Below are 19255 nucleotides of genomic sequence, written 5' to 3' on the forward strand. Positions count from 1 at the left end.
ATCATCTAATATCATCCATAGTAAAAAAGCACAGGAATGACCTGACTGTATGCAGCTTGAGCTGCCAGCTTCTATTTCAGTCATGCTGAACGCAAGTCAAGAAGAAACAGAACATTATGTACAGAAGGTTATTGACTTTTAAAGAGGGTGGCAGAGAAGAATTCAGATTCTCAATGGGAATTATATGCCTAATTGGAAACATAACCAGGAACATGGTTATCACAAAGAAAAAGTAGCACTCCAGGATACAGGATGATCATGTAGCAGGAGTTTCACTCCATGCTGCATTTAGCACTGTAATTTAACTCCTGTGGGTATCAATGGTGAGATTACTTTTGAGCAAGCTTATGCAACTAAAGTACCCAAGGGGGTTTAATGACTTTGCACCAGTACCAAAATAAAGTATTTTTCAGTGTTGGCACTGAAAGAACTACTGATTGTTAATAACAAATAAGAGTGTTTGTAATTGAAAGGGGCGGGGGGGGGGGGGGGGGGGAAAGGAACTTCTGGCAGAACTTTTGACATTTTGCTTTGAATGCTGCCTACTTCTCCCTCTCTAATATGTATCTCAGTCACAAATCAACTAAAGCATCCAAGGTGCTTTATTGACTTTGCATCAGCAAATTAATTACTCAATGTTTGCAGCATGTATGTTATCTAGAAGTGCATTCTGACAGTACAAATGACATGGAAATTGAATTCGTTAGCTCAGTTCTCTCAGATATTTTCTGAAAACCAGAATGATTGAAGTATAAAGGACTACACAGATTATTATATAAGTAGGTAATTGTTTCTTGGATTAGATGTACACTTCATATGCAAAAAAAAAAAAAGACCTGGGAGTCTTTCCTGGTGGTCACTAAGTTGAATATGAGCCAACAATGTGCCCTTGTGGCAAAGAGAAATGGTCTCCTGAGCTTCATTAGGAGTAGTCTTGCCAGCAGGTCAAGGGAGGTGATCCTTCTCTTCTCAGCACTGATGAGGCCAAACCTGGAGTACTGTATCCAGTTTTGAGCTCCCCAGTACAAGATACACATGGACATACTGGACAGTCCGGTGAAAGGTCACTAAGTTAAGGGACTGAAGCATTTCTCTTATGAGGAAAGTCTGAGAGAGGGGAACTGTTCAGCCTAAAGAAGGCTCAGGAGGATCTCATCAATATATGTATCTAAAGGGAAGATGATAGAATCACAGAATCATAGAATGGTAGGGTTGGAAGGGACCTTTAGAGATCATCTAGTCCAACCCCCCTGCAGAAGCAGGTCAATCTAGATCATATCACATAGGAACATGTCCAGGGGGGTCTTGAAGACCTCCAAGGAGGGAGACTCCACAACCTTCCTGGGCAGCCTGTGCCAGGGCTCCATCATCCTCACAGTAAAATAGTTTTTTCTTATATTTAAATGGAACTTTCTGTGCTCCAGCTTCATCCCATTACCCCTTGTCCCGTTGCTAGCTACAATAGAAAAAGGGATGCCCCAGCCACGTTCTTTTCACCAGTTCACAGCAAAACATTTTAACTGAAACACAGAATGTTCCGTCTGAATATCAAAAAATGCTTTTTCACCGTGAGAGTGACTGAGCACTGGCACAGGTTGCCCAGAGAGGTTGTAGACTCTGCATCTTTAAGGATACTTAAAAAACCCATCTGAACGTCATCGTGGGCAACTGGCTCTCGGTGATGCTTCTTGACCAGAGACATTAGACTAAACGATCTCCAGAGATCCCTTCCAACCTCAGTTGCTCTGTGACACTAAAATATTAATCTAAATGTAAGGATATGAGTAATTGTTTCCAGGTTAGCACACATTTAACAGCAGGACTGCACAAATGATCCACAGATTGAGGAGTCGCTAACAATAAAAGGACACTGCACTGCTACAGCACATCCTGCATTGTAAGGCAGGGCAAAAGCACATTATCTGTATAACTGTGAAATACAGTTACTTGGATGAAAGCAATTACTATATCACTAATGACAATGACAATTTGTGGGATCGTGGAGGATATTCAGATATACTTGGGACACATAAATAGGTGCAAAGTCTCAAGATAGAAAGATCAGACCAACAGCAAAAAAGTAAAATGGTCACAGTATCAATATTTACATCACTGAAAAAGACTGTGCAATGATGTACCCTTTTCTGGAATGTGCTTTCCATGTGTTTACCATGCTTGAAGAAAATACTGGAGATAATTCAGCAACTAAGAGCATCATAATTTTAAGGAGTGAAAAACATAACTTAGAGTCCCAAAGAATGACATCAAAATACAGCCTCTTATCTGCAACCAAGCCACACCTAAGCATTGAATGACACTGAAGTACATAAAGTTGATAATAGAACACAGAGAATTCTGCCTTCAATTTTGCAGACAAATGTGTAAAGTAATCCAAGTGCCCAAAGTCGAAAACTAGTTAAACTAGACACATTCAGCAGTAAAGCATTTCACCATGTTTTACTTGCTTAAAGACTGCGAGGATAACTACACATCTAAAGTCTGCAGGGGGTTCTTCTTCATTATGCGAGACGGGAGCGACCAGACACCAACATGATATGCATCGACTCCAAATTTATTGTCACATAATCATCACTTATAGACTTTTTCCAAATGCAGTATACGTGCTACAATTCATGACAATTAGTTAATACAAAGGATCGTGTGCTATGCATAAGGCCTCAAAGTTTCATTTTTGTAACAACTTAGACACCAACCTCATTGTGTTAAAACACCACCCTTATTGTACTTAAAACATCAACCTTATTGTGCTTAGAATGTCACCCCATCTCTTTGGCCTTCAGTTAGTTTTCTCTCACACTAGACTATAGTTATGCTTACCTTACATTTTACTTAACTTTTTACTACTGTTAGTTACATATGTTACAATTTGTTAGTCACATACATGCGATCACACAATGCTTAATTGAATGCTCTATTCTATCTTCTAGCAATGCTTAATTTAATGCTCTGTCTTCTTGCTTTGACCTTGTGTCTGTTATAGTCTGTAGTTTCGGTTTCCTCCCTGCTCAAACTTGCTGTCACATAGGCGTTCTTTTCTTTTTTGCTGCTGAAGGCGATTCAAAGATGAAATGCTAACTTTCTCCGTCTTTGTCTAACTCCATAACATTCATTATAGCCCAGGGCCCGACACAAGTCTTGTTTCGTTGTTGTTTGCTTTGTTTTGGTTTTTAAACTAAGTGGAGAGTTATTATTCTATTATTCTATTGTGCCACTTTCTCACCCCATTAAGAGCAGATCTTTTTGACTCGAAACAAGAATTATTTTTGAGAATTCCTATGATCAAAATAAAGGCTCACTAAGTTCCCTTGAAGATCTGTGAAAACTGGTATCCACAATCTTTACTGCAGTTAAAGTCAGGCTCTGATAAGCATGGTATGATATAAAACATTCCAGAACTTCTCCACCACAAGCATAACAAAATAAAGAATTTCACTTGGTTTTGGAATGAAAATCTGCACTTTTTGACAACGTTATTTTCTTTGTCCGAAGGAAACAGCACTACAATGTATTCCTTCCTTTAAAAGGTGTCCATTTTCAACAGTTTTTCATACTAATCTCCAAGAAATTACTTAGACATGCTAGACATGTTCTGCATCTGCCACAGGTGTATACACAATTAAAATAATCTTACTTAATTCTGAGAATGCGGTTTTGAAACACATTTCAGAGAATCTTGATAATATAAAATAAGACAGAAATATCTGGCAGCTGTGGTCTCAAGTTGGTGGGTTTTTGTAACGTCTTGTTTGTTTCCCCTAACCTTTCCCCTCAGTATAATCTCTTTCCTACTCACGCTGAAAAGGAATACTGCCCTGGAATGAAAAGTGCTTCTTGTGTTTATTATAGAGAAATGACAGGTGAAAGCTAGAGAAATGGATATGCATGACAGGACACAAACATTACTGTATCAATAATGCTATTGCTATAGTTCCATTCACACCATTGTCTATAACATAGACAATCTATGATGGTCTATAACATAGACAATCATCATAAAATCATCATTTCAATTAAGTGTCTCAGAACTTGAGACAAGAATAATCACTGTACAGATCTAAGATAAATAGTAAAGCTCCGTTTTCTTAAATACTACTTACACCGAGAGCAGCTTGGTAGGTAACTTCTGATGGGAAAGTAAATGAAGGCCCGGTTGTGACTGGGCTGCTAGGAGGTGGAGTCACAATCAGCCCTGTAGTACCAATATGAACCTGTTAAAGAAAAAAATCCACACCACCGGGGTCAGTTTTGAGTATCATAGAAGCACAGAATGTAAGAGGTTGGAAGGGACCTCTAAAGATCATCTGGTCCAACTCCCCTGCTCAAGCAGGTCCACCTAGATCACGTCACACAGGAACGCATCCATGCTGGTTTTAAAGACCTCCAGAGAAAGAATCATAGAACGGTAGGGTTGGAAGGAACCTTTAGAGATCATCTAGTCTAACCCCCCTGCAGAAGCAGGTCAATCAAGATCATATCACATAGGAACATGTCCAGGGGGGTTTTGAAGACCTCCAAGGAGGAAGACTCCACAACCTTCCTGGGCAGCCTGTGCCAGGGCTCCATCAACCTCACAGTAAAATAGTTTTTTCTTATGTTTAAATGGAACTTCTTGTATTCCAGCTTCTTTTCATTATGAGGAAAGGCTGCGGGAACTGGGGCTGTTTAGTCTAGAGAAGGAGACTTGAGGAGGGATCTCATTAATATTTACAAATATCTATATGGTGGATGTCAGGAGGTTGGGGCATTCCTCTGTTGTATCTAGTGACAGGACAAGGGACAATGGAAAAAACTATTTTACTCTGAGGGTGATGGAGCCCTGGAACAGGCTGCCCAGGGAGGGTGTGGAGTCTTTTTCTCTGGAGGTTTTTAAAACACGCCTGGATGTGTTCCTGTGTGACCTGATCTAGGTGGACCTGCTTTTGCAGGGGGGTTGGACTAGATGTTCTCTAAAGGTCCCTTCCAACCCTAGTATTCTGTGATTCTGTGATTTCTGGAACACAAGTAATTTTGAAGTTGAATTTACCTTTTACTTGCATTTGATTTATAAATATCCAACATCATATTCAATTTAGGAAAAAAACCCAAGAAATTAAATCACTCCAGTTTCCACAGTTTAACAAAAATCTTTGTGACACTTCAGAAATTAACAACTGAAAAAAAAATTAGCTTATTAATCGAAAATAATTGACATAATGGTGTAAGAAGTGTTATAAAATATTTTCCTTAAGTGCTCTCATGTTGGACAATAAACAGAAATGCATACATTAATTACATATAATCAATGAAGTAGTCTGACAAGACCAGAAGCTTTTATAATTATTTTTACAAACTAATACACATGTCTTATTTAACTTCATGTAAATTACCTGAGAAGGGGCACTACAGGAAAGTCCTGTCAGCTCACTTATGCGGGCTGCTGCAGTTGGGTTGCTGGAGCTGATGAGGACAGGAGGGCTAATTTCCATTGAGTGGCGATTCTGAGAAGACTGTGAAGACTTGTTGGACATAGTAAGGGAGGTAAAAGAGTGACGTTTTTTGGTGTTTTTCTTCGTATCAGTGTGCTTTTGGGCTGAATTGTTGTGGGCTGCCCCAGAGGTACCTTCTCCAGAGTCAACAGCAGAACCTGAGGGTTTATCCAATTCTATCAGCTGTTTGGCTGCTGTGTTAAACTATGAAAGACAGTCACACATTAGTATTTTTTTAATTTACAAAAAGCATTTGAATAAAACAAAAATGCTATTTTCATTTGTAATCTAGTAGAATTTAAACCACGAAACTTATAACTGTGACATGCTGATCTAGTCTCCAAATGAGTAATTACTGTTGAGCTGGTGTGGACTTTTTATTCTCAATGAAATCCTCTACTTGTGAATTTGTTACAACAATATTATATTAAATGCAAACAAATCTTTTCGTGCCAATGAGGAAATATGGAATCTCACATATTTTATTCTTAGAATGAAATGTAAGCTATGCAAGGGGGAGGGACACCACACCAGCTCACCAACATTTTTCACAAACCCTTTATTTCCAGAAAATCTCATTTATGCTTTAGAGCTATGAGAAGTAATAATGTTAGAATTTGCATATATTCATGAGCTGAAGCAACATCAGCACCACTTTTCTCAACAAGTGAACTAATGTCAATATGTCCCACTAAATATGGATACTGTTACTTGGGTAAGTGTAACTGATTACAAAGAAGAAAACATCTTTTCTGATGAACACAGTTATGAAAGAATTAAATTAGTTACTGTGGAAGTACTATTTCTTTCTTTCTTCTATTTATTTTATTCACTTTTCCACAAGTCTTAAGATACCTTACTATGCTCATGTAGAGTATTAAAGCAATATTTTACCCCATTAAACTTTACTAGACAAATAACCCATTGTTAATCGTGACAGAACTAACAGTGGTTTAAATGCAGCTCCCACAAATGACAACAGCTTACACTGAACATTTTTCTATCTCTGAGGACACGCAGATTATACATAGAGTTGTACAAACGAATACATTATTTTTTTAGCATTGAAGCAGTTTTGAGTGGTATTTGAGAGATGATATATGGAAGAAAATTCCATGCACATACAGCAAAAACAAAGTTCAAAACCGGAACTGCTGGAACAATGAGGAGTTGACATCCTACTAGGACATAACAGCAGGAACATTACAATTCCTAAAAAGCTTGAAATGGAAGAACTACTTAGAACCTACTGCAGTGGAAGAAGGGCATAACAGGAGATTTGAAAAAGGATATGAAAATGAGGATGTAGATCCCCATCCTAATACTGGATATGGATCACATGGACAAAATAATTTTATATCACTTGTGTAGTACAGAAGACAAAACCGTACAACTTTCTCCAGTTAACCTGCAGGCATATTATTTAGATTTTTTTAATTTAACACATTTTAAATTTAGAGCAAATATACTTTTAAAAAGATTTGTGAAAACTTACTTTATTACAGAACACTGGTAAGAGGCTGAGGGATATCAAACAAGTGGAAAATAAGACCAAAGAAAGCCTATGGAGGAACATGCAGGTTTTGCAAACACTAATCATTTTATAGATTTTGTACTTTTTTTCCAACTCAGACTGAAATTCTTCACATCCTTCCTGAGAATCTGTTTTTCATATTGCCTTATACAATGTCTGCAACCACTTCTATTCCTATCTAATCCACTGCCTTATCTAGCAAAGAATCTGTTCACAAATTATACAGATCAGAGAAAGAAAAACAGTACTCATTTCAGAATCTGATTATTCTATACAGTGACCTACATATCAAACAAAATTTAAAGCTTGCCCATGAGACTGAATCGAGATTTATTCAAATATAAGCAACATGCTGAGCTTTCTTACGTAAAGAAGCAGGTACAGGACAGTAGCATGAACCTAAATATGGAAGTGAACTAATTACTGGCCTTCTCTTAAAAGTAACCTGAGCACAGCAACAGTTGCTAAATATTTTGCAGAGTGAAGTTTACTTCTTCCTTGAGAAGGTAAATGAAGAATCTGCATGCATTCTCCAATGAAATGGCTAGCAACCATGCAAGGTCATCATGGGGATGTGTCCCACTCATGCTATGAAGTGTTTCACTACAGCATTCCTTCCTGCAACCAATACTCCTGTATCTACTCCCATATTTTCTACGTCACTTTTTTTCCTGAACAGACATATTTGAACCAAAACTTCTTTAACTTTTACAATTGTTTTTTCCATTCAACATTTTTTTTTCTGTAACAGGCAGCTTCACAAAATCCAGGAAAAAGAACAACTTTCAAAATGGGCAAAACAGACGGACAGCTGAGCTGTACAGTGCTGTGGTAGGGGTTGAGGCTAGCAGATAGCCTTCTGCCTGCTTGCAGCTGTCTGGAGAAATTATCAAGTGGACTACCAAGCAAGACATCTTTCAAGGTCTCTTTACTTAGTTTACATAGTAATTCAGGCACTCTTCACTCACATAGTTAGGATTCAAATGTCATCACTTTCTGAAATAGAGTGAAAACACCATCTCCTCCAAATGATCTTTCTAGTCACATTCATCCTAAATCTTATTTACATGATTTACTACAACACCATACATCAAGGAGTTATTTTTCCACATTACTAACACTATTATTAGCAGTTGTATTTCCGTAGTTGTTCTGTGTAAATGCTGAATAACTTGCAAAAAATTAAATACTTTTTAGATTTGGAGTGTGTTTACTGACTGTTCAACCACATCCAAATGTCACATTTGAGGTCTTTCTAAGGAATGCATAGAAAAACTCTAATAATATCTGTTTGGTTCTGATAAGTCTTCTTTTTGGAAGGGATAAACAAAAGTGCTAAGAACTTAACCATACAGATCCTAGACTCAATGCATTTTATTTCATCACTGTGCAGGAAGCTGGTTAACCGGCTTTCAATGCAAGCACACTGAAATTCCAACAGTCAAAAGTTTACTAATTTACTTCTGTTAATCAGGTCTTACTCTAGTCAAATTAGGGGGTTTATTTGGTTTTAGCGCTGCTTAGAAAATAGAATTTCATTCTTTGCAATGTTTGCATCATTTATTTTTCATTTGTAGATATTATTTCAGCATGCTAAGTGTCTACAGATAAACACATAATGTTTTGTGAGTCAGTTCTCAAATTATACTTTTACTGGAATCACCATTAAAATTTCTCTCAATTTTTTTTTCATCTTTAGCAAACACTGAACTGTAAAGTGTTCCTCCAGGTTTTCTTAAAATATCGTGAAAATTCATGGACTTCAACATATCTAATATTTTATCCAGTGATCTCACTATACCAGAAATATCAAAGGTATCTGACCTAGACTACACAGTAAACATCACAGACAACACCCATTTTAAAGTTAACAACTTCAGAAGGTCTCCAGTAAAGGCAGTTACTAATTCACATTTTTTTAAAAGGAAAAAGACCTAGACTAACATACATAAGGCAAAGATACATCTGTCTATGACAAAATAGTCAATAATTACAGGATTGGAAAATGTGACTAAACATATCATATAAAAATGCTTTAAAAATATTACTTATCATATTTGGTGTCTTTAATAATAACATAGCTAAGAATGGCTTGGTATACTTGTTCGTATGAACTGCCTATATATGCTCTATTCTAACAATAGTTATATAATCTCAGAAAACAGATATTTCAAAATTCAAATTGAAAGTTTTCTGTTTATCTCATTGCTCTTCATCATAACATGTGTTTTAGTTTAAAGTATACTGGAAGGAAAACACCCATCTCATCCTAAGTATCTATTTAACCATTATTTATCATTCTAATTTCTCCATATCATTTTAGGGAGGATTTGTGAGCGTGTACACAAGTGCTCCTGCCTGTTCTAAAACACTCATTAAAGAGGCATTTTATTACTTAATGGAATCTGTCTTAAAACATTAATAGTTAAATAGATTTTTATGATTGAGTATCACAGAATCGTTATGATTGGAAGACCATAGAGTCCAACCACTAACCTCACACTGCCAAGCCCATCACTAAACCAGGTCCCTCAGCACCTCATCTACTTGGCTTTTGAATATGACCAGGGATGGTGGCTCCCTGGGCAGCCTATTCCAATGCTTAATAATCCTCTCAGTGAAAAAGTTCTTCCTAATCTCCAATCTAAACCTCCCCTGGTGCAATCTGAACCCTTTTCCTCATGTTCTAACATTCATTACTGGAGAGATCAATCCCCACCTCACTACAATTCCCTTTTACATCATTTTTTTCAAGAGTATATCTCCATTTTGCAAACTTTTATAAGAGACGGAAAGGGAGTTCTTAGCTGAATAGTTAGCCCAAGTAGTAGCTCTAGGAAAAGGTTCTTTCTAACTAAGTTATTTAGTTTTTAAAAGCACCACAGCAAGCTCTTCTGGTTGAACTGAAGGGGCAGTTAATTGCAAGGAGCTTGGAATGAATAGCCATGGGCAAGAACTTCTTAAATTGGCTTCTAAAACTTCTTAAACTGAAGCCAGAATTGCACTAAGCATGTTGAAACCCTCTTGGGTTTTGTTGTCTGTGTTTTTAGTCATGTGAAATTTTCTATTCCCAAACATACAGATCCTTACATCATGATGCAGAAATGAATATATCTGTATTTTCCATTTTAAAAGTAAAAAATTCTATGTTGCTTGAACACAGACATTTATTAAGAAGTTCCCACCTCATCAGGGCATTCAGAAATGGAATCAATAAAACTCGACTTGACCTTAGTAGGGTCACCTTCTGTGACCTGAGGTATGTATTTCTCATTCTATAGGTAATGTGAAAATACTTTTTTCTTTCATCCACCTACCTCACATTAGCGCAAGAAGTGTATCTTACCAAGTATCCACAGCATATCTACCAGAAAAAGACAGTATTCCAAACCTCTACATCTTTCTGTAACACCAATTTCAATAATCACTGTTGTGGTTGTACACACCATTCTTAATCATCCAAGTCTTTCTATATAGGAGATTTAGTTTTCAACTATTAAACCTTAAAAGGTCGAGGGAACCTTCTCAGCTGCTGCCTCTCACATATGAGAAATGCAGGAAGATACAGAACATTTTATATAAGGGCCTGTTGGGTGCAGAAGTTAATGCTTTACCTGCTTAACAACAGCCTATATTCTTTGACTTTCTAGTTGTGCTAATTTGCTTTTGAGAAGTAGGTATTAGGGAGACTATTTCTCTGACTTGCTGATTGCTTTCATTTTGTGGTTAAGGGTGGTTTGTGACCGACTGCACGACTCCAGTATTAACATGAAAACACAGTGACTGCCTTCAAGTACTCTCATTCTGATTCCACGCAATGAAAATAGGTATCAAATAGCTAAGTAAAAATCACTGGTTTGACTGTTGAAGTTGTTAACTTTCCCAAACAAGGCACACAGATTATTTTAGGTCTAAGACTATTTATATCTGAGGTTATTTTAGAACCATCACCAGTACTGATTGTTTTTCCTTTTAAAAAATGAAATACATAGGGGGCACGACCTCACCGAGGGCACAACTTACCTCAACATACGAAATTGGAAATATTCCTATCTTGTCAGCCAGCATTCCTTCTGCCCAGTTTTCATCCACACGGCGAATTACAGTCAGAACATCATCCTGTGTGAACATGTAGTGATTATGTCTCCCAGCTCTAATTAAACTTGTAATTTAATTTCCCTCCATAATGCACGGGTAATCAGAGAAGGTGGCACATGGACAAGAACCACAGAGAAGGCACAGGAACATGCTGCTTTGGGGGCTGAAGGCTGTTCCAGACGTTCCTTTTCCTATTTTGTGAGTTCAGTTAACTGTTCGTATCTAATCTCAGCCATCTGACCTTGTCCTTAGTGCCAGACTTCCTGCCGTGTTCAGTCTGTGGTATTCATCAGCCCTCCTTTAAGTCCTTGGCATTAATCAAGAGAATCACACTCTTTTTCTTCTCAACTGACTCATTACCTTACCTTTCCTAGATGTTGCTTTTTTACTTAAGAGCACTGTTAAGTGATGTATGATTTCTTTCACATCTACATAGTGCATTTGGATGAGATAGTTTTGGGAAAATGTAACATAAAAAAAGGATTGACGTGTACATTAAACATTGTTCTTGCTTACATTGAGGTAGGTATTGCATAGGTAAGTTCAAATATTTGGGAACACATATGCCTACTCAAGTGAGACTGCAGATTCAAAGAAAGCAAACTCACAAGCAAAACATTTTGCCAACAAGTTAATCAACATATGCAAGATAATGCCAATCATCTTCAACAGTACTGACACTTTGTGTTGTAGTAACTATTGCCTGGCCACGTCTTATATTTCCTTTTTAGAATTCCAGACATCCTTTCATTTTTAAGAGGCAGGGTTAGAAAAGTTATTATCTCACATTTGATCTTGCAACATCTTTATGCAAATTCATAAACTAAAGAATCAGAAACTGAAAAAAAGAAACAGATTTGGTTCTATATCAGTATGTGCCTTGCAAGACAGAAAGTTAATTACAATAGAAATGTCTTGTTTTCCACAAGGCAACTATTAATATCATAGAATGACGAAGTTTAGTAGCACCGTGTCTAGTGTCTAAATGCCCAAAATGCTGCTTACTAAAAGCAAAGCTGAAAATAGTACCAACTTCAACAATTTTAAATGAGTGTTTCATTAGAAGATGAACACTTTCAATTCACAACATGGGTTATTTCTCATAAATTAATATCATTCTTACTGCAATTTTGAAAAAAAAAAGCATTCTCAAATATAAAACCTCAGAGAAATTATATATAATTTAGGAAGAGAAAGCAAATCTAATCAACATAGGAGAAACACCTGCAGCATTATTTGCCCTTTTGATATTTGTGCAGCTTCATTAAAAAAATGCAGACAAGATTACAGAACAGTCATCTTGTTATCCAAGTCAATGAAATTATGAAAAGAAAATAATAATTCTATGCTGTTTTTACCTTAGCAAATGGTAAACAGTCTTTATCTGCTTCCTTGTCTTTTACTTCAAAGTCATAAAGTGCTTTGCACTGAGGCGGAGGTTGAGGTAAAGGTTTAATAATCTGAACAAAATTGGTAGGAAAAAAGCCATGGATGCCATTGACTTCTCCATGATACCAATTTTCATCCACCTGTCGACGCAAAATGATGATGTCTCCTTTACTGAATTTAAGATCTCCAGGTTCTTTTCCCTCGTAGTTATACAATGCTTTGGCACATGGTAACTGAGGTACACCCTGAAGAAGAAGAAGAAAAATCACTAGAATTAGATGAGCATTACTAAATAGAATTCATGTTACATCCTTTGGGAGACTATGAATGAAACTACATAAAACAAGTAAGTTAAAATTATACACAGTATTTTATTGCAATGAGTATACTGACTTTACCCAAACGTGTTGAAGAGTTTCAGTTCTATACAGTCGTAATATTGCCCTAAACTTCATTATGATTTTCAGTAACGTTACAACGTTGCTAGCCACAAGACTGTCAAAAAAACATAATACTTTAACCTTCAGGTACTAATTCACTAAGCTCAAATATTAAAAAAACAAACCAAACAAACTGGAAAGTATCCTGACTACTTGAGAGATCTGACAGAAAAATGCTGCAAGAAAATACAGAACTAGAATAACATTCACTGTTAGGCCTTTAAGGCATGTTTTCTGCCTGACTTTCTTATTATTTTCCTCTCATTTATTTCGCAGCCACAGAATGCTCAGGAAAAGGACATAAGAGAGGTATTTTCCAGCTTTAAAACAAATTGCACTTTATTAAACGTATTAAAGATACTTCATACTAGAACAACTGTTTTAATTATTTCTTTAAAAACAGAGCTAAAAATAATTACTGGGGAAAAAAAACAGTTGAAGGTGTGTGTCTTGGGGTTTTCTTCATTTGATTTCTCCAGAATATCTGAAAACTACAGATCATTGGTGCTGATCTTGAATTAATGTCAAAGGGATTACAATGTGATACCATTTCATCCTCCCTTATATATAGTGCAAGTATTACTTTTTAATTGCTCAGTTTGCACCTCTGCATTGTGCAAGAGTGACCCTTAAAACTCTATGACTCTAGTATTAGGACTAATGCCTCCAAAACTCTCTTTTCTCTCCAACTTTAAATACCTAGAGAACTCACATCCTAAATGATATAAACAGCAGATACTTGCATTACTAAGACAATCTTTCCATAGCAAAGACAACACTTATAATCAACTGAAGTGCAGAACTTCACATCTTTAATGCTATCCTTTGTGGAAAAGGCAAATTTTAATGAAATTCAGTGTTGGTGATATTATTCACCACATCTATCCCATGGTATATTTTTCCTCTCAAGTCTTCTACCAGATCAGATTGTAAACTAGAGTTGCACTGTCAGTGTATCTCAAGAGGTACACATACAATGCAATGAAATTCTCAGAAGAAATTAATGCTTCAAACCCGTCTCATTGGTCAGAAGACGGAGTGCTTGGTAATTTATTTTCCATTTAACAATTAAAACTATGTCTTTCAACAAAATCCAATTTCTTTGGACATCTTTAATTGTTGTATATAATTTTATAAGCAGGCTAATAATTTTATCAATCTATAAATAGTATCTTGAAGATTTGCTTATTTAATAGTTTTCTTTCTACACCAGTCAAAGGAAAACCATATTTATATAGATTGGTATAGATCAGTATAATTTATATGAATACAGGAAAATCACAGTTCATTCTATCGCGTTTGGGATGGGTACTAGAACTATCATATTAGCATGATCCATGCAATTGTTCACAAAACCAGTGACCTTCAGACTTAAGCAAACAATATTTTTCTTCATGTCACACTTAATTGCATCAGCACAGAATGTAAACACCACTGGAATGCTCTGTATAAAACTGCACAGGGAAAAAGATGAACACATCAACTAGAGAATTTGTGGGTCCCAGCTGAGAGGGAGAGAGAGAGAGAGAGGGAGAGAGAGGGGGAGAGAGGGGGAGAGAGGGGGGAGAGAGAGAGAGAGAGAGAGAGAGAGAGAGAGAGAGAGAGAGAGAGAGAGTGTGTGTGTGTGTGTGTGTGTGTGTGTGTGTATAACAGTAGGAAAAAAGAGTGTGTGTGTGTGTGTGTGTGTGTGTGTGAGTGTGTGTGTGTGTGAGTGTGTGTGTGTGTGTAACAGTAGGAAAAAAGAGAGTGTGTGTGTGAGTGTGTGTGTGAGTGTGTGTGTGTGTGTGTGTGTGTGTAACAGTAGGAAAAAAGTGTGTGTGTGTGAGTGTGTGTGTGAGTGTGTGTGTGTGTGAGTGTGTGTCTGTGTGTGCGCGCGCATATACATATTTAGACTTATGTGCTCTCTGCAGAATAAAAAGACATAATGAAGGAAGCAGTTGGTGTCGCTGTATTAAGGACAAGACTAGAGAGAGAACTGGGAGCCAGACTGTAGGCAAACAAAAACACATATCTACACCAGAGAGGAAACTGCTGGTTTGTCCTTTTCCATCCCAGTAAAAATAAACGAAGAAAATGACAGTCCTTCAGTGATTACCATTTGAAGAATTATTTCGTAGAAAAAGGGCCACAAACAATTATGGTTAGCACAAGGCACAGGTATCTCTCTTGCACTGGAGTCCTCCCAGGAACCACCCCTGTTATCCTGGGAGAAAGCTTTCTACATCCCTGCCAAGAGGAAGAAACTTCGATATGCGTATAAAATAATGAGTTCGGGGAAAAAAACCATCTTGTTAAAAATGAACAAAATCAAAACAAACCAGGAGTGCCAGCACAGCAGATCATGTCAAAGTGACCTAATTCAACAATTACTTATCATGAAATTGCTAGAACTCAATATTGCATTTATGCAGTTTATCACAAAGCCCCCCACAACTCAAAAGTACAAACATCTGTGCATATTTCACAGGGAGCTCCTTCCTCAGCATACAGGTTGAGTTTCTGCAAAGCTTGTTTCCCATGTTAAATAAAAGTGGTTCCAGTCCATAATTTGAAACAGAACAAAGTTCAACGAAACACAGTTCTCAGCCAGACTGCCAGGGATTAAAGAGGAACAGTTAAACGACTCGGAACAGAAGGAAAGTGAATGTTTTTTCCTTCTGCCCCAGTGGGAGCGTGACATGAGGAAGAGCGGGTGCAACAGGGAGCACTGTTCTCAGGGGTACAGTGTCAAGGGCCTTTGGGCACCACATTCCTCCTCCTCTGAGCAACCTGGGAGCCGCAGCTGACAGCTGGTGCCTTGCAGGCCAGAGTGGTTAGCAGCTTTGGCCCCTCTTCTGCCCCTCCGGCTGTTCACCAGGAGAGAAGGCCATGAGGACACACCAAGCTGGCGTTTACATTTCACCCTGTGACTCTCACTTGGCTAAACATGAAAGGAAGGCTTTGGAAGAAAAGCTTTGCAGCCTACCCTTAGGTTTACAGCTGCCAGTTACCCTGCCAGCACTTAGAGAAATCAACTGAAATAAAAAAAAAACAAAACAACCCATAACCAAAAAACCTCAGACAAAAACAATTTTAGGAAATTAAAATATAAAATTCAGAAAGACTCCACACAAAACAGGCTTCTTACAATTACATCCTGAGTCTGTATGCAAAATCCTTATGCAAAAATAGTCGGACTTCTAATGCTACTTATAAACTGTTTAAATTCCTTTTAAGCTAAGGCACGGATGTACATACATTTCACATACCAGACTCCTTTAAAGGAAACAAAATTAATAAAAATATGATGACATCACACTGTTTAACAAGGAAAAATGCATATGGATTCATATATATGAAGCTCTGGTCCCTCAGATTTCTTCTCCCAGTCCAGATAAATCTACAGAATTTGCTTACAATTTGCCTCTTTGGATTTATATCCAATCACCTTATTTCAAAGGACAATTTTAAAGGACAATATGCAACTGTATGTGTTTTTCATGAGCTTAAGCCAAGAGAAACTCAAGTCTGCAAAGAAATATGAGATCTGATTTCCTTTTAAAAAGGAGTTTCTTTCTGTGGCATTAGCCCAAATGTAAATATGCTTACAAGTGTTCATTGTATAGCTTACTTCACTTAAGAGAATCAGCATAAGCTAAAGTAGCAAAACTAGTAAATCCCAAGGAAATCAATGGAACAGATACCGGGTCACGTGTATTTGTCTCCTTCCAGGCCTCCCCGGCTGCGGTGCTGCTAGCTATCACTCTTCAGGCAAGCATGGGATTCCCTGTTCTCCAGCTGTGAGACCTGGATGTGGCCTAGGCTTCCCTGTAAACCAACTGAATTTATCCACAATATATACATCATTTTCACCTGTTTGAGGTTCCCAGACACCAAGTATCTTCAAGTGGCCAGGAAGTTTTCTTTTCTACAAGGATTATGTGTTAGTAGTAGGACAACCAAAAAAGATTTCTGAAACAACATGCAGAACCGAAGTGCCATCACTCTCCAAAAAAGCTGGCTTGCTCGGACACCTCAGAAGCAGTTTCTATGCCTAGCTTTCCTAAATAACTTCTGCCTTTCTTTACAGATAAATCTAAAATCTGAAGTTACTATCATTTTAATCCATTTTATTACAGGATCTTTAACAATTATCAGTTACTTGCAATTTTTGTTACGTTATAAAAATTCCTTTTCTTCAGCTTTTCATTTTCTTTCCATGCATTTCCTAAATCAAACCAACAGTCACAATAATCAGAACAGGATGAAAAACTATTACAAAAAACACTCAAATTACACAGCAATTGTAAATACAGTAAGTCTAGTGCTGCAGAAGTGCTTTTAACAGTCTAATTTCTTCTGACCCCGAAGAACCAGTATTGTAATACATACTTGATTGCCAATAAAAGTTGCTGTTACCTAAGGAAAGGAGATTGTTTTTGAGAGGTGGAGCCCATGTGTTTGCAAGGCATATTTGGGCTGAGAGAATTCTTTACATGTACATTCTCCTGTAGGTATCGGTATACTCAAGATTCCCTCTTCAGACTCCCAGACATTTGAACCTTTTGAATAACAATATAGCTTCTTTTAACCTTCTAGTCCATTCTCTTTCACACTGCTGTCTTCTTGACTCAAATATTTCCAATACATTCTTTTTCTTACTTTTGTTTTTTTTATGTGTCATTTTGCTTTCTTGTCTTGTTTGGCCTTTGCCAAGCTGTCCAGTCTTACATGCAAGAATGCTCCATTTTGCACCTATAGTTTTTTCATATATCTCTCATTTTACTGGTTCCAATATCTGTTTTCAGGTCTTAAAGTTATCTGATCTGTCTAGTCATATTTTCTTTGTTTCAGCCTCTTTTGGTCTTTCTGTACCTGCATTTAAATTTTTACATGTTTTGAGACATGGAAGGAATTTCGCTGAAGACCTTCTTAAACTGCTAATATTAAGACATATTTCCTTCAGCAGGGTTTCCTTCTAAATGAAGAAAACACACTCCCCATGTTAAGCTACAGGTATGCTGCTTTCACCTGAACAAATGAAATACTCAGTTTTGCAGAACACACCAATCTAGAGGCTTGAAACTAAAACTTCCCGTTTCTCTTTGAGTTTCAGAACATAAAGCATCTCCATACTCCAACAATGTTAAAACATGGCTCCTTGCATTTATTTTTTTCACCTAAATAACAATACAAATGAGGTCAGATATGCTCAAAGAAAGACTAACTCAAGCACTATTTATCTGTACCTGACACTAAATTGTTAGCCATATCAATTTTATTTACTGCTACCATCAGAATGATCTTGGAAGACTACAGAGGTATTCAGTACAAATTAAATTATTTCTAGTTAAAGAACCCTGAGGTTCCTGCTATATCTGAGTGATAAAAAACGTAAGATATTTTGTCAGGAAGCTGTATCAAGTTCACAGTATACTGTACTAGCCATAAAACCAAACCTTTGGCATCATGTGATATGAATTACCATCGCTGTACTGAATACAATGAAATGATTTACGACAGTTCACTAGATTAAGGAAGTGAGCAACATCAAGCTGGTAAGTACATTAATTTCTACTAGTTTTTAATGCTATAGGTGTACTAAATCTTATTGTTATCATATATAAAATAAACATCCAAACACTTGATTTGAAATAGTAAAAAAATAGTAGTTGTTTTGAAATGTCACATTCAAATATGGGTAGTTGCAGCCTGGTACAGTTTTTTATTTAATATAAGTAGGAGAAGTTGTGCCTCAAGAGGAGACTAGCCAGCCATGTTACTCTGATTAAAGAGACCAGGTTTGAAACCTGTCTGTGTGTAACTTAATCACGACTTACATCATAATAACACTGAAGAAAGATTACTGTAGAAAAAAAATAGGATATGGGATAAAAAAGACAATAAAGATGACATATTGGAAAAGTTGAAAAAGTGCAACTAGTAAAAATTTTATGCTCTTGACAAATAATAAAGGGGTTGATATTTTTACAATTATTTAATTCCACCACAAAGTTAAAATTTAGTAGATCTGCAAAGCTTCTCTGCTACTAGCCAACTATTTCAGTGTATGGTAAACTTTCACACATGATAACTAACACCAATACTAGCTCTAGATGTAACTGCGAGATACATGGAACACTATTAATTTCTGCGTTGGAGCTATCTAATGCAAGTTGAAATGCCAGGCACTTCTACAGCCCTTTGTCTGACACTGCTGAGGACTTAATTGGTTATCTTCTTGGTAAGAAGAACTTTACAGCACGGGCTCAGAGAAACCTTATATTTTGTAACAAAAGGGCTTCTCTCTTCATGTAAATGATTTTTAC

At 36.9% G+C, this 19255-nt stretch overlaps 1 protein-coding gene across 1 annotated transcript in view; it reads right to left on the reverse strand.

Annotated features, from left to right (window-relative positions):
* The window catches only part of SH3RF1 (SH3 domain containing ring finger 1), an 85988-nt gene that overhangs the window by 22558 nt on the left and 44175 nt on the right, over window positions 1-19255 (reverse strand). The window contains exons 3-6 of the mRNA XM_061993956.1: window positions 12477-12752; window positions 11044-11139; window positions 5388-5690; window positions 4119-4229 (exon numbers count right to left, since the gene is read on the reverse strand). Coding sequence (XP_061849940.1) covers window positions 4119-4229; window positions 5388-5690; window positions 11044-11139; window positions 12477-12752 — 786 coding nt within the window. The remainder of the gene's footprint in view (window positions 1-4118; window positions 4230-5387; window positions 5691-11043; window positions 11140-12476; window positions 12753-19255) is intronic.

Source organism: Colius striatus, chromosome 3, assembly GCF_028858725.1.
Source record: "Colius striatus isolate bColStr4 chromosome 3, bColStr4.1.hap1, whole genome shotgun sequence".
NCBI lineage: Eukaryota > Metazoa > Chordata > Aves > Coliiformes > Coliidae > Colius > Colius striatus.